This window comes from Embiotoca jacksoni, unplaced genomic scaffold (genome assembly GCF_022577435.1).
Source record: "Embiotoca jacksoni isolate LCO1_2020_lvr unplaced genomic scaffold, fEmbJac1.0.p SCAF_77, whole genome shotgun sequence".
Classification (NCBI taxonomy): Eukaryota; Metazoa; Chordata; class Actinopteri; family Embiotocidae; genus Embiotoca; species Embiotoca jacksoni.
In genome coordinates this window covers 981,546-993,602 of record NW_027185433.1, presented here as the reverse complement: position 1 = coordinate 993,602, position 12,057 = coordinate 981,546, and the positions used below count along the sequence as shown (strand labels likewise).

General features: G+C 52.8%; 1 protein-coding gene across 2 annotated transcripts; it reads left to right on the top strand.

Moving 5' to 3' along the window:
• Positions 1 to 508: 508 nt before the first annotated feature.
• Positions 509 to 11,197, top strand: hcfc1b (host cell factor C1b). 2 transcript variants are annotated; one of them, XM_069177756.1, is made up of 29 exons: positions 509 to 1,291; positions 1,930 to 2,078; positions 2,201 to 2,361; positions 2,452 to 2,654; positions 2,837 to 2,921; positions 3,003 to 3,109; positions 4,010 to 4,189; positions 4,271 to 4,606; positions 4,692 to 4,840; positions 4,987 to 5,175; positions 5,286 to 5,513; positions 5,596 to 5,709; positions 5,805 to 6,003; positions 6,103 to 6,218; positions 6,350 to 6,479; positions 6,647 to 6,810; positions 6,954 to 7,110; positions 7,289 to 7,650; positions 7,740 to 7,806; positions 7,889 to 8,028; positions 8,120 to 8,299; positions 8,399 to 8,645; positions 8,737 to 8,898; positions 8,989 to 9,185; positions 9,353 to 9,475; positions 9,591 to 9,776; positions 9,883 to 10,180; positions 10,267 to 10,321; positions 10,482 to 11,197. In XM_069177756.1, the coding sequence occupies exons 1-29, from the start codon at positions 1,120 to 1,122 to the stop codon at positions 10,519 to 10,521; spliced, it is 4,896 nt and encodes a 1,631-aa protein (XP_069033857.1). In that variant the 5' UTR covers positions 509 to 1,119; the 3' UTR covers positions 10,522 to 11,197. The 2 variants fall into 2 exon arrangements, with proteins under 2 accessions (XP_069033857.1, XP_069033856.1); XM_069177755.1 differs by having other exon boundaries at positions 6,350 to 6,488.
• The last annotated feature ends 860 nt before the right edge of the window (positions 11,198 to 12,057 follow it).

The following is a 12,057-nucleotide window of genomic DNA, read 5'->3' as shown; positions in this document are numbered from 1 at the left end:
ATATAACTTAATCAAAGAGCTACAGAATTTTTTTTTTTAATCAGAAACTTATATATATATATATATTATATATAATATATATATATATAATCCAGACGAATTAAAACATTTGATGATGTCACTTCCGACTGGTTTAAACTATGCTGCGGAATAATTGATCTACTCATTTAACTATAGTTGATTAGTATATGACTCGAGCCATTATTTAAAAAAACGTATGACTTTTGGTTATTAATTATTATTATTGTTTAAATAATCATTTAATTTAAACTGAGAAAATCAAACCCAAAAGCTCAGTTGTCGATGATGAATAAATAAATAAATAAATAAATAAAAGTTGTTTATTCAATGTTTTTAGACTGTAGATATTTTCTGTTTTTAAAACCTGAAAAAAAAAACCCCAGACTTTGAACTTTGCTCTAAAATAATCGTTGAAAGAACTTTTTCGGGATTTCTGGAGGTGTTACGAGCCGTTAGCTGTTAGCCGCTAGCCGCCTAGCTTCGCTGCCATTTTCGGGGGGCGCCTCGCTCGTCTGGTTCGGTTGCTGTTAGCGGCAAGATGGCGGCTCCCATCCCGGCGCACAGCCCCGCCGTCCTGCATGTTTGACGAGCAGCTCCCAACGTGCCGAAGAGCTCCCCGCGCAGCGGCGCGTCGCAGCGGCCGATCGTGAAGCTCCGCAGCCCCGCGGCGCGCACTTCTGTTCCTGCCGCTTTCTAAGTTAGCCCGAAGCGAAGCTACCGGCGGGCTTTCCGAGCGACTCCGCGCTGCAGCCACCGGGGCTGAGAGCCGCTCCAGTCCGCGGGGGGAGGTCGGTACCGGGGGAACCTCCCGGTCAGGAGTCGCCAGCTGCGTCCGTGGAGGAGCGCGAGTTTCTTTAAAACACCGAATCCGAGAAACGAGCCGATCGGAGCGGCTGATCCCGCTAGCGCACGCTAGGTAGCCACATTAGCCGGCTAGTTAGCCCCCCCCTGGAGCTAGTTAGCGTGCTAATGCTAATCCAGAGACAGATTTTAATCTGCGACGGAAATCTCGACTGAAAGTTCGGATTTTATTTTTGATCTTTTTTTTCGCCCGTGACGCGGAGGAGCCGGGAGGAAGCGGACCCGTCCGGCGGCGTCATGGCATCCGAACCCGCGGTGCTGCAGCCCCGCTGGAAGCGCGTCTTGGGCTGGACCGGGCCGGTGCCGCGGCCCCGGCACGGACACCGAGCCGTGGCCATCAAGGAGCTGATGGTGGTGTTCGGCGGGGGGAACGAGGGCATCGTGGACGAGCTGCACGTCTACAACACGGGTACCAGCTGAGGCCTTCCCCCGGGACTCCGGTTATTGTTCGGGGGGGAAACTGTTCGCGGAGCCGCGCTGCTCGCCATGCTAACTCAAAGCTAATTTAGCTGCTCGGCTAAGAGCTAAAAGAAGATCGTCGCTTTATTCACTGAATGTTCCGCGAAGCTAGCGAAGCTAGCTCGGCTAACGTTAGCCTGGGGGGGGGGGGGGGGGGGGGAGGAGGAGGGGCGGGGGGGGGGGGGCACCGGAGCTAACGAGCAGAGCTCCGCATGCTAACAGGATTAGCAATGCGGCTAACAGCTAACTCAGCGGCGCGGAGAGAAATGGCGCGTTTTTTTTTTTACTGAAAACACCAGATGACGTCACAGGACCACGCCCCCTTTTGCTGCAGCAGAAAGGACACGGCACCAAAAAAAAAAAAAACTACAAAATTTAAAGACAATCAAAACAACAAATAATGTAAACTCAATAATCAAAAGGGAAAAAAAAAAGTTTAATATCAAGATAAATAAAATAACAAACTACAACTTTATAACAATTAATAACCCACAACTAACTTTCTGAAAACAATGGCACACAATGTTTGTGACAGTTTGTAACACAAATAATTAACATTTTAAATTGTTTTTTTTTTTTTTACCCCAGCCACCAACCAGTGGTTCATCCCGGCGGTCCGCGGTGACGTCCCACCCGGCTGCGCCGCCTACGGCTTTGTGTGCGACGGGACGCGGCTGCTGGTGTTCGGGGGGATGGTGGAGTACGGCAAATACAGCAACGAGCTGTACGAGCTGCAGGTCAGTGATGTCACCGCAGGAAGGCGGCGGGGCCTTCAGGGGTTTCTAAATCAGTTAAAAAGGCGTAAAAAACCCGTAATACACCGGAATGAATGTATTTTTTTGTTTTTGCTTCCTTCCAGGCGAGTCGTTGGGAGTGGAAACGACTGAAAGCCAAGGCCCCGAAGAACGGCCCGCCCCCATGCCCCCGCCTCGGACACAGCTTCTCCCTGATTGGCAGCCGCTGCTACCTGTTCGGAGGACTGGCCAATGACAGCGAAGATCCCAAGAACAACATCCCCAGGTTAGAAGAAAAAAAATCCTAACCTCGCCTCACGGTCTCGACCCGGCGCCACACACCCTCAGCCTGACCTTTGACCCCCTCCCTCCTCAGGTACCTGAACGACCTGTACTGCCTGGAGCTGCGGCCGGGCTCCAGCGTGGTCGGCTGGGAGATCCCGGCGACGTCCGGCCAGGCGCCACCACCCCGAGAGAGTCACACAGCGGTGGTGACGAGCGGCCGTGGCACCAACCGGCTGATCATCTACGGCGGGATGAGCGGCTGCCGGCTGGGAGACCTCTGGGTCCTCGACATCGGTGAGACTACTTATCTGTTTCTGTTTCCATGGAGACAGGCGTCCCGGTTCACGAAAATCTTGATTGTTTTTTTTTTTAAACGGAGCGTCGTCCACAAGCTTAAATCAGAACGCGGGACGCTCGGATCCAAATTAAACTCTGAACCCGACTTCTGATTGGTTCCTGTCCTGATGATGTCACAGACTCGCTGGTGTGGAGCAAACCGTCTCTCAACGGGATCGCCCCCCTCCCCCGCAGCCTGCACTCCGCCACCACCATCAACAACAAGTAGGACGACACACACACACATACGTTTACCTTCACCTTACTTTATACCGGGATCTTACTTGTCTGTCCGTCCCTCTGCAGGATGTACGTGTTCGGTGGTTGGGTTCCTCTGGTGATGGACGACGTGAAAGTGGCGACTCACGAGAAGGAGTGGAAGTGTACCAACACACTGGCCTGCCTCAACCTGGGTACTAAAACACAGAACTACACACAAAGATACACAGAAATACACACAAAGATACACAGAAATACACAAAGATACAGAGATACACAGAAATACACAAAGATACAGAAATACACACAAAGATACACAGAAATACACAAAGATACAGAAATACATCACAAAGATACACAGAAATACACAAAGATACAGAAATACACACAAAGATACACAGAAATACACAAAGATACAGAAATACATCACAAAGATACACAGAAATACACAAAGATACAGAAATACACACAAAGATACACAGAAATACACAAAGATACAGAAATACACACAAAGATACACAGAAATACACAGAAATACACAAAGATACAGAAATACACACAAAGATACACAGAAATACACAAAGATACAGAAATACACACAGATACACAGAAATACACACAGATACACAGAAATACACACAGATACACAAAAATACACACAAAGATACACAGAAATACACACAAAGATACACAGAAATACACAAAGATACACAGAAATACACAAAGATACAGAAATACACACAAAGATACACAGAAATACACAAAGATACAGAACTACACACAAAGATACAGAACTACACACAAAGATACACAGAAATACACAAAGATACACAGAAATACACACAAAGATACACAGAAATACACAAAGATACAGAAATACACACAAAGATACACAGAAATACACAAAGATACACACATACATACACAAGAATGAAAGCTTCACATTTTTTAACCAAATCACGTGTAAAAATCGTGTAAATCACGTCAGCATGTTGCTAAACGCTGCAATAGTCAGACAGCCGGCTGTTTTAACACAGTCGAACACAGCAGGAAACCCGTCCGTCCCGCTCACGTGTCCGTCCGTCCATCTGCAGACTCCATGTGCTGGGAGACGGTGCTGATGGACAGCGTGGAGGAGAACATCCCCCGAGCTCGAGCGGGTCACTGCAGCGCCGCCATCAACTCCCGACTTTACATCTGGAGCGGCCGCGACGGCTACAGGAAGGCCTGGAACAACCAGGTGTGCTGCAAGGACCTGTGGTACCTGGAGACAGGTGAGGACAGCGGCCGTCACCCGAGGCGACACCTGTTTACCCCCACCCCCGCCCTGACCGTCTCACCTGTCCGTTCCTCAGAGCGTCCGTGCGCCCCGTCCCGGGTGCAGCTGGTCCGGGCCAACACGGCGTCCCTGGAGGTGAGCTGGGGACCGTCTCAGACCGCCGACACCTACCTGCTGCAGCTGCAGAGGTACGACATCCCCGCCACACCTGCGACCGCCTCGCCCGCCTCCAGCCCCGCCCCCAACCCCGTCCCGACCGCCCTCGCACCCGGGGCCAGCTCCCCCAAGAGCCCCGCCCCCGTCGCCGCAACACCAGTCAACCAGCAGGTCCCGCTGTCCGGCATCACGCTGGTCCCCTCCCCCACCGCCTCTTTACCCGGAAGCCCATTGGCTGCTGGGGTCAAAGTGCCAGGTGAGTGCCGCACACCTGCACAGGTAGACCGGTAGAGCAGGTGGACGTGAATGTCCCCTCACCTGTCCGCTGTGTGTTTCTGCAGCTGTCCTGAAGGTGGGAGCAGCAGCTCTGGGGACAGCGGGCGGAGCCGCGGTCGTCACCGTGAGGCAGGCCGCGCCCAAGCCGCCGGTTGCCGTGACGACACTTCCCGCCGGCCTCCGTATGGTGGTACCCGCCCAGCCCGGTCAGACGGTAAAGACATCCTTGTTCCCAATGTCTCGCAGTTGTCTTCGTCTGCCGTTGTCACGGAGATGCAGTTCGTCGGTTATCTCCACGGTAACCTCCCACCCTCCTCGGTACACTGTGTAACTCTCACCCTTCTTCCCGTGCGCTCTCAGGCAATCGGCAGCAGTCCCCAGATGAGCGGCATGGCGGCGCTGGCGGCCGCGGCGGCGGCGACTCAAAAGATTCCTCCGTCCACAGCGACGATGCTGAATGTCCCCGCCGGAGCAACGATCGTGAAGACGGTCGCCGTCAGTCCAGGGTCCAGCAGTCTGCCGGCTAAAGTGGTCGCCCCGGTTACCGTGGTATGGACACGACTCTGAGGACACGACGCTGCTTCACATTTTAACACAACACAACAGGTGTCACCCGTTCAGGTGAGCCGCCGGTCGTCTAACGTCTCCTTCTCTCTCAGGTGAGTAACCCGGCCACTCGAATGTTGAAGACGGCCGCCGCTCACGTGGGCGGGGCCTCTGTAGTCTCCACCCCCGGCACCCCGGGCCGACCGATCATCACGGTCCACAAGTCGGGCACGGTGACGGTCTCCCAGCAGGCTCAGGTGGTCACCACGATGGTGGGCGGAGTCACGAAGACCCTCACGCTCGTCAACAGTCCACTGGGCATGGGAGGAGGCGGGGCTCTGGTGAGTGACGTCACCGGTCAAGTTTACCTCGGAGACGGATCAGCGTGCGTCACGTCATCCCGATGACATCCCTCTGTTTCAGATCGGTAACCTCGGTAACCTGGGGAAGGTGGTGTCGCTGGTCCAGAACAAAGCGCTTCAGAGCGGATCGATGACGGGTCAGATTGGGAGCAGCTCAATGGCCCAGATCCTCCAGGTACTGGTTCCGGAGTCCGGACGAGTTCTGGTTCCTCGATGATCCGCGCGGACAGAGATGTTAACCCTCCGTCTCCGTCCTCCTCTTCCTCTCAGACGAAGGGCGCCCTACCGCCGGGAACCATCCTGAAGCTGGTGACGTCAGCAGACGGGAAGCAGACCACCATCCTCAGCACCACGCAGTCGGGAGCCACGGCAACCAAACCCACCATCCTGGGCGTCGCCCCGTCAACCTCCAAACCCGGAACCACCATCATCAAGACCATCCCGATGTCGGCCCTACAGGGGGGGACAGGTACACACACACACACACACACACACACACACACACCTGAACACCTGAGCTGGTTTATTTTTTTATATGAGGCTGACTGACAAGCTCCGCCCCCTACAGGAGGGAACAGTCCAATCACCTACCTCACTACCAAGATGGTAACTCCAGGAACCGCCGGAAAGATCATCACCACCGTTCCAAAAATCTCTGCAGGGGGCCAGCAGGGGGTCACACAGGTAACACACACACACACACACACACAGATACAGATACAGGTAACAAGTAACAAGTACTAGAAACTTTACACATTACATCATTACGTTGTGTGTGTGTGTGTGTGTGTGTGTGTGTGTGTGTGTGTGTTCAGGTGGTGTTGAAAGGAGCTCCAGGTACGCCGGGTACGATCCTCAGAACCGTCCCGATGAGCGGAGTCCGACTGGTGTCACCGGGAATTGCCGGCTCCAAACCCACCGTCATGGTCGTCAAGGCAACCACAGGTAAACACGGTACGACGGTAGCAGAGGTTTGTTAAAGGAACAGTTCATCCTCAGAGACACGACGTGTCCATCAGTCAGTCCCCAAGGGAACAAGGTGGGACTGACTGAGTGATTGACAGGTGAGACTGTCTGATTGACAGGTGTCTCCGTGCTTCGTCTCTCCACAGGTGTCTCCAGCCTCGGGACGGTAACCGGTACTGTCTCCAACATGGTGGCGGGCGGAGCCGGCGCTGCGGTCAACGCCTCCCTGGCCACGCCCACCACCACCCTGGCGACCATCGCCACCCTGGCCAGCCCGGTCACCACGGTAACTGCCTCAGGACCGAAACAGGTAGGTCGTCTGACAGCAGAGGAATACTGCAGTACTTTAGAGGAGCGCTCACTGCAGCTCGTTTGTTTACAGTAGCCCAGTACTGCATGTAGTACTGCAGTAATACTGTAGTTTTGTCTCATCGTGGTACCGTCTCTCGTCAGGTGACTCTGATCACGACCCCGAGCGGCGCCGAGGCTCAGCCGCTAGTCCAGGATCTGCCCGTCTCCATCATGGCTTCTCCGACCTCCGAGGAACCAGGAAGTACTACGAGTACTACGACCACTACTACCGCGGAGGGGGAGGGGACAGGTACTACAGGTACAGAGTACACAGTACTACTGCAGGCACTAGTATTAGTTCCACTAACTAGTAGTAGAGTTAGTTAGTCAGCAAGTTAGTTGGTCAGTCAGCTAGTTGTCTAGCTATCCAGTTAGTTAGTCGGTTAGTTAGTTAGTAGTAATCAGGTGTGTTGATGATGTCACTGATGATGCTGCAGTGATGCTGGTGTGCTCCAACCCGCCGTGCGAGACCCACGAGACGGGGACGACCAATACTGCCACAGTCGCCACAGCAACCATGGGTGGAGGCGACAGAGTGTGCTCCAACCCGCCCTGCGAGACCCACGAGACGGGGACGACCAACACGGCCACGGTCGCCACGGCAACCATGGGCGGAGGCGACAGAGTGTGCTCCAACCCGCCCTGCGAGACCCACGAGACGGGGACGACCAACACGGCCACGGTCGCCACGGCAACCATGGGCGGAGGCGACAGAGTGTGCTCCAACCCGCCCTGCGAGACCCACGAGACCGGAACCACCAACACCGCCACCACGGCTGGAGCCGGAGGGGTCCGACAGGTGAGGGGGGGACACCTGACCGGTCACTGATGATCCATGATTGGTTAACGTGTTCGTGGAGGTGAACGCTGACTTGTTTGTGCCTCCAGGTTTGCTCCAACCCGCCGTGCGAGACCCACGAGACCGGAACCACCAACACCGCCACCACGGCGACAGGTAACCCGCTCACACATGGACTCAGACCCGCTGGACTCAGACCAGGTCCCGTGACCTCACTTCCTGTCCTGTGTATCTCCAGCTCAGCAGGGCGGAGACAACCTGCCGGGAGACTCCACAGACTCCTCCTCCTCTGATCCTGCCCCCTCCACCACAGCCAATCAGAGCAGAGCGGTTACCACAGTTACGCAGGCCACGCCCACACCTGGACCATCCATACCTGTAAGAGACACACACACACACATACTTACATTCTCTCACACGCACACAATCATCATCATCTTCATCATCATCTTCATCTGTGCGCCTGCAGGAGATCTCCTCGTTGATCGGAGAGGACAGGGCAGAGTCCTCAGAGGCCGTCGCCTTGGTGACGGCGGCAGCAGCTGAGGAGGAGGAGCCTATGCAGACGGACAGCCAATCAGAGGCTGTGATGTCATCGGCAGCTGCAGTGCTGCAGGTTCATGTGGAGGGCAGCGAGGCGGCGGCACAGGTAACACACACACACACACACACACACACACGCACACACACACACACGCACACACACACACACGCACACACACAGCTGACCAATCACCTCGTCCCACAGATGGCGTCCTCAGACAGCGGTCTTCCTCAGGAGCTGATGTCATCAGAAGGGGACGGCACCGAGATGGTCTCGGGGACGACGGCAACCCTGATGGTGACGGCGGGACTGACCCCGGATCAGCTGGCGGTCGCCATGGCAACAGAGGAGGCGGCTCAGCAGGCGGCGATACAGGCGGCTCAGCAGGCAGCTCAGCAGGCGGCTCAGCAGGCGGCGATACAGGCGGTCCTGCAGGCAGTGGGACACATCGGTGAGACGCGGCGAGGGTTCACGTGGGGGTCAAAGTTCAGGCTGCAGTGCATGCTGGGATTGTGTCTCACCTTGCGTCTCTCTGTCTCCAGGCGACCCCGAGGCGTCCCTGGATCGGACCATCCCCATCATTCTGACCCAGCAGGAGCTGGCAGCGTTGGTTCTACAGCAGCAGCAGCTGCAGGACATCCACAACCAACTGGAACCAGAACCAGAACCAGAACCAGAACCGCAGCACAGCAGCGTCCCCACAGGTCCAGAACTCAGACTCTGTCCGTCGTCTTCCTGCTGCGTTCAATAAAGTTCTAAAATAAAGTTCCGACCCCCTTTTCTGTATTTCCCAGAGGGCCTTGCTCCAGCCGACAGCCTCAACGACCCGACGGCGGAGAGCAACGGACACGAGCTCACGTCGTCAGCGGTAACGAGCGCCGTCGCCCGATTGGCCAGCACGTTTGGCCCCGCCCCAACCATGACGGCGGGTCAGGTGAAGGTTCAGGCGGCGCTGACGGAGGCGACCAATGGCGTCGCAGCGACGGCGGCGGTGAGGGAGGCAGCGACACGCTAACCAGTTTAAAAACACGCTAACAACACGCTAACCAGTTTAAAAACACGCTAACAACACGCTAACCAGTTTAAAAACACGCTAACAACACGCTAACCAGTTTAAAAGCACGCTAACAACACGCCAACTGTGTGCGTGTGTTGTAGAAGCAGAACTTCGCGGTGAAGTCGGCCGTGAAGGAAAGTCGCTGGTTCGACGTCGGCATCGTTAAAGTCACCAACATGGTCGTCACGCATTTCTACATCCCCGACGACGACAACATGGCCGACGTAAGACCCTCGTTGATGCGCAGCTTCGTTCTGTTTGACTGGTGTGATGTCACTGATGATGTCACTGATGATGTCACCGATGATGTCACTGATCATATTCACGGTGCACCTGCAGGACGACTCCGGCGTGATGCCAGACTACAGTCAGATGAGGAAGGCGGAGCTTCAGCCGGGGACCGCCTACAAGTTCCGCGTCGCCGGGATCAACATCTGCGGCCGCGGCACGTTCTCCGAGGTGTCTGCGTTCAAGACGTGTCTGCCCGGGTTCCCCGGAGCGCCGTGCGCCATCAAGATCAGCAAGGTGAGGGGTTGCCACGGAAACCTCCGGCGGCGCGGCGCCGCACTTCGCCGTCTCCGTGTCGTGCGATCTGACTCTTATGTTGTCGTTTTTTTTGGCGGTTCTGCAGAACCTGGACGGAGCCCAGCTCACCTGGGAGCCGCCCGCCGTCACGTCGGGGCAGATCACCGAGTACTCGGTGTACCTGGCCATCCAGTCCAGCCAGGCCACCTCCGCCTCGGGTTCCGGCCCGGCCCAGCTGGCCTTCATGAGGGTGTACTGCGGCCGCAACCCGTCCTGCCTGGTCCAGGCGTCGAGCCTCGCCAACGCCCACATCGACTACACCACCAAGCCCGCCATCATCTTCCGCATCGCCGCGCGCAACCAGAAGGGCTACGGGCCCGCCACGCAGGTCCGGTGGCTGCAAGGTGAGAAGAGCCGCCGCCGCTCGGAGCCGACTCCGCTGTGTCTGACTGCGCTCGTGGTCCTGATGGTTGTTTTTCTGTCGCCGTAGAAACCAGTAAAGATGCCAAACCGGCGGTGAAGCGACCCGGAGCGTCGCCTGACTTGTAAGAACAGACGCTTGTTTACCAACACAAACAGGAAGTAGTTTAAGGGTCCGGGAACATTTTCATCCTGCATTTCCCATGATGCACCAGGACACGATGACATCAGGAGGTAAACCAGTGAAATGTTTCGTTAACTGTTTTTTTTTCTTCTCGTTTTCAGTAAACCTGCCGGACCAAAGAAGTTCAGAACCGACCAATAGGGGACAAGCTGGCCTGTCTGCTGAGGAACGTGATTGGTTACTGTTGTCTTAAGCTCCAACCTGCAGCCAGTTACCGTGACGACGAGCAGGAAGAGGAGGCGGGGCCCTGGAAACAAACAAAAAAGGACTTGTAGGATATTTGTACATTTACGACCAATCAGAACTCTTTTGTTTTTGTTTTCTGTTGTTGTCATGGAGACTACGAGGGGGCGGAGTCAAACGAATGTCACAGAAATAAATTGTTTTTCAGTTAAATGTAGATGTAGCTCGCTCGTTCTCTGTCCCGTTGTCTCTCGTCCTCTCTCTTTCTGACCTCACTTAGAGGTCAAAGGTCACGGTGCTGCTGGTGGGCAGGGCCTCTGTGTGGAGGGGGGGGGGGCAGGGTCTAAACCAGCTCTGTTGTAAAATATTTTATTTCCGTAGCATCTGAATGTTTTTTTCTTGTTTTATTTTTTTTTTTTATAAATGTCTGTACGGAAAAAAGAAGTTATTTCTTCTGTGGTTTCTGTTTCTGCTTCTGTTGTCGATGGCGCTCACCCATTGGTCAGTTTTGCCTGAGCAGGAAGTGAGTGGATTTTTTCCAGCTGTTTGGGGGAAGAAAGAAAAAAAAAATCAAACCAGATGTTTTGTGGATATTTCTCTGGATCAATAAAAGATTTTTAGAGCGTTTTTTTCACCGGCCGTGTGGCGTCCACTTCCTGTCGTCTGAAAAGGTGTCCATTTATTTTCCCGCACAGGAATCTACTAAAACGGAGGCGTTACCATGGAAACCAGGTCTTAAAACTTCTTGAGCTTTTAAAGAGCCGATTGTGTTTTTTTTCACTAATTTCTGACATTTTATGCAGAAAAGAACAACAAAAAGGCATGAAAAAAAAAAAACCTGATTAATAAATAATACAAATAAAAAATTTCCTGTTCGGAGGAAGCAGCACATCGAAGCCTCGTTTGCATTTCTCAGCCTGAAGTTTCTCTTTTGTGTTTCTTCATGGATTTAATCTGTGTTTTCTCTTTGATTCTCTGGATCAGAACCAATTGAAGGATTTATTCTCTCCGCTTTCACTCTTTAAATAATCTGCTGCTGGGAATCAAAATGAATCTTTGTGAATTTTTTTTTTTTTTTTTTTTTTACATAATTCAATCAAAAGAATATATGTATATATATATATATATATATATATATATATAGTTTGTAATCCTGAAATGAAAACCGGAAATATGAAACATCCCTAAGAGCTGAATGTTGATTTTTAGACAGATAGATGCAATAAAAATGACAATAAAAATAGAGGTAGTAAAAAATATAAAATATAAAACAACTTTAAAATACACATTATATACAAATAAAAATAGAGTAATATTAAATTAAACTAATTTAAACTAAACGACAGTGAAAAAGGTAAAAAGGTTTTTTATTGAACTTTAGTCTGTTATTTATTGTCACTATTTGATTTATGCAGTTAATTTTTTCATATTTATTTTACAGCTCACTGCAGCCTGAATTATATCCTGGAGTTGTTATTTTTTTGTGGATTATTT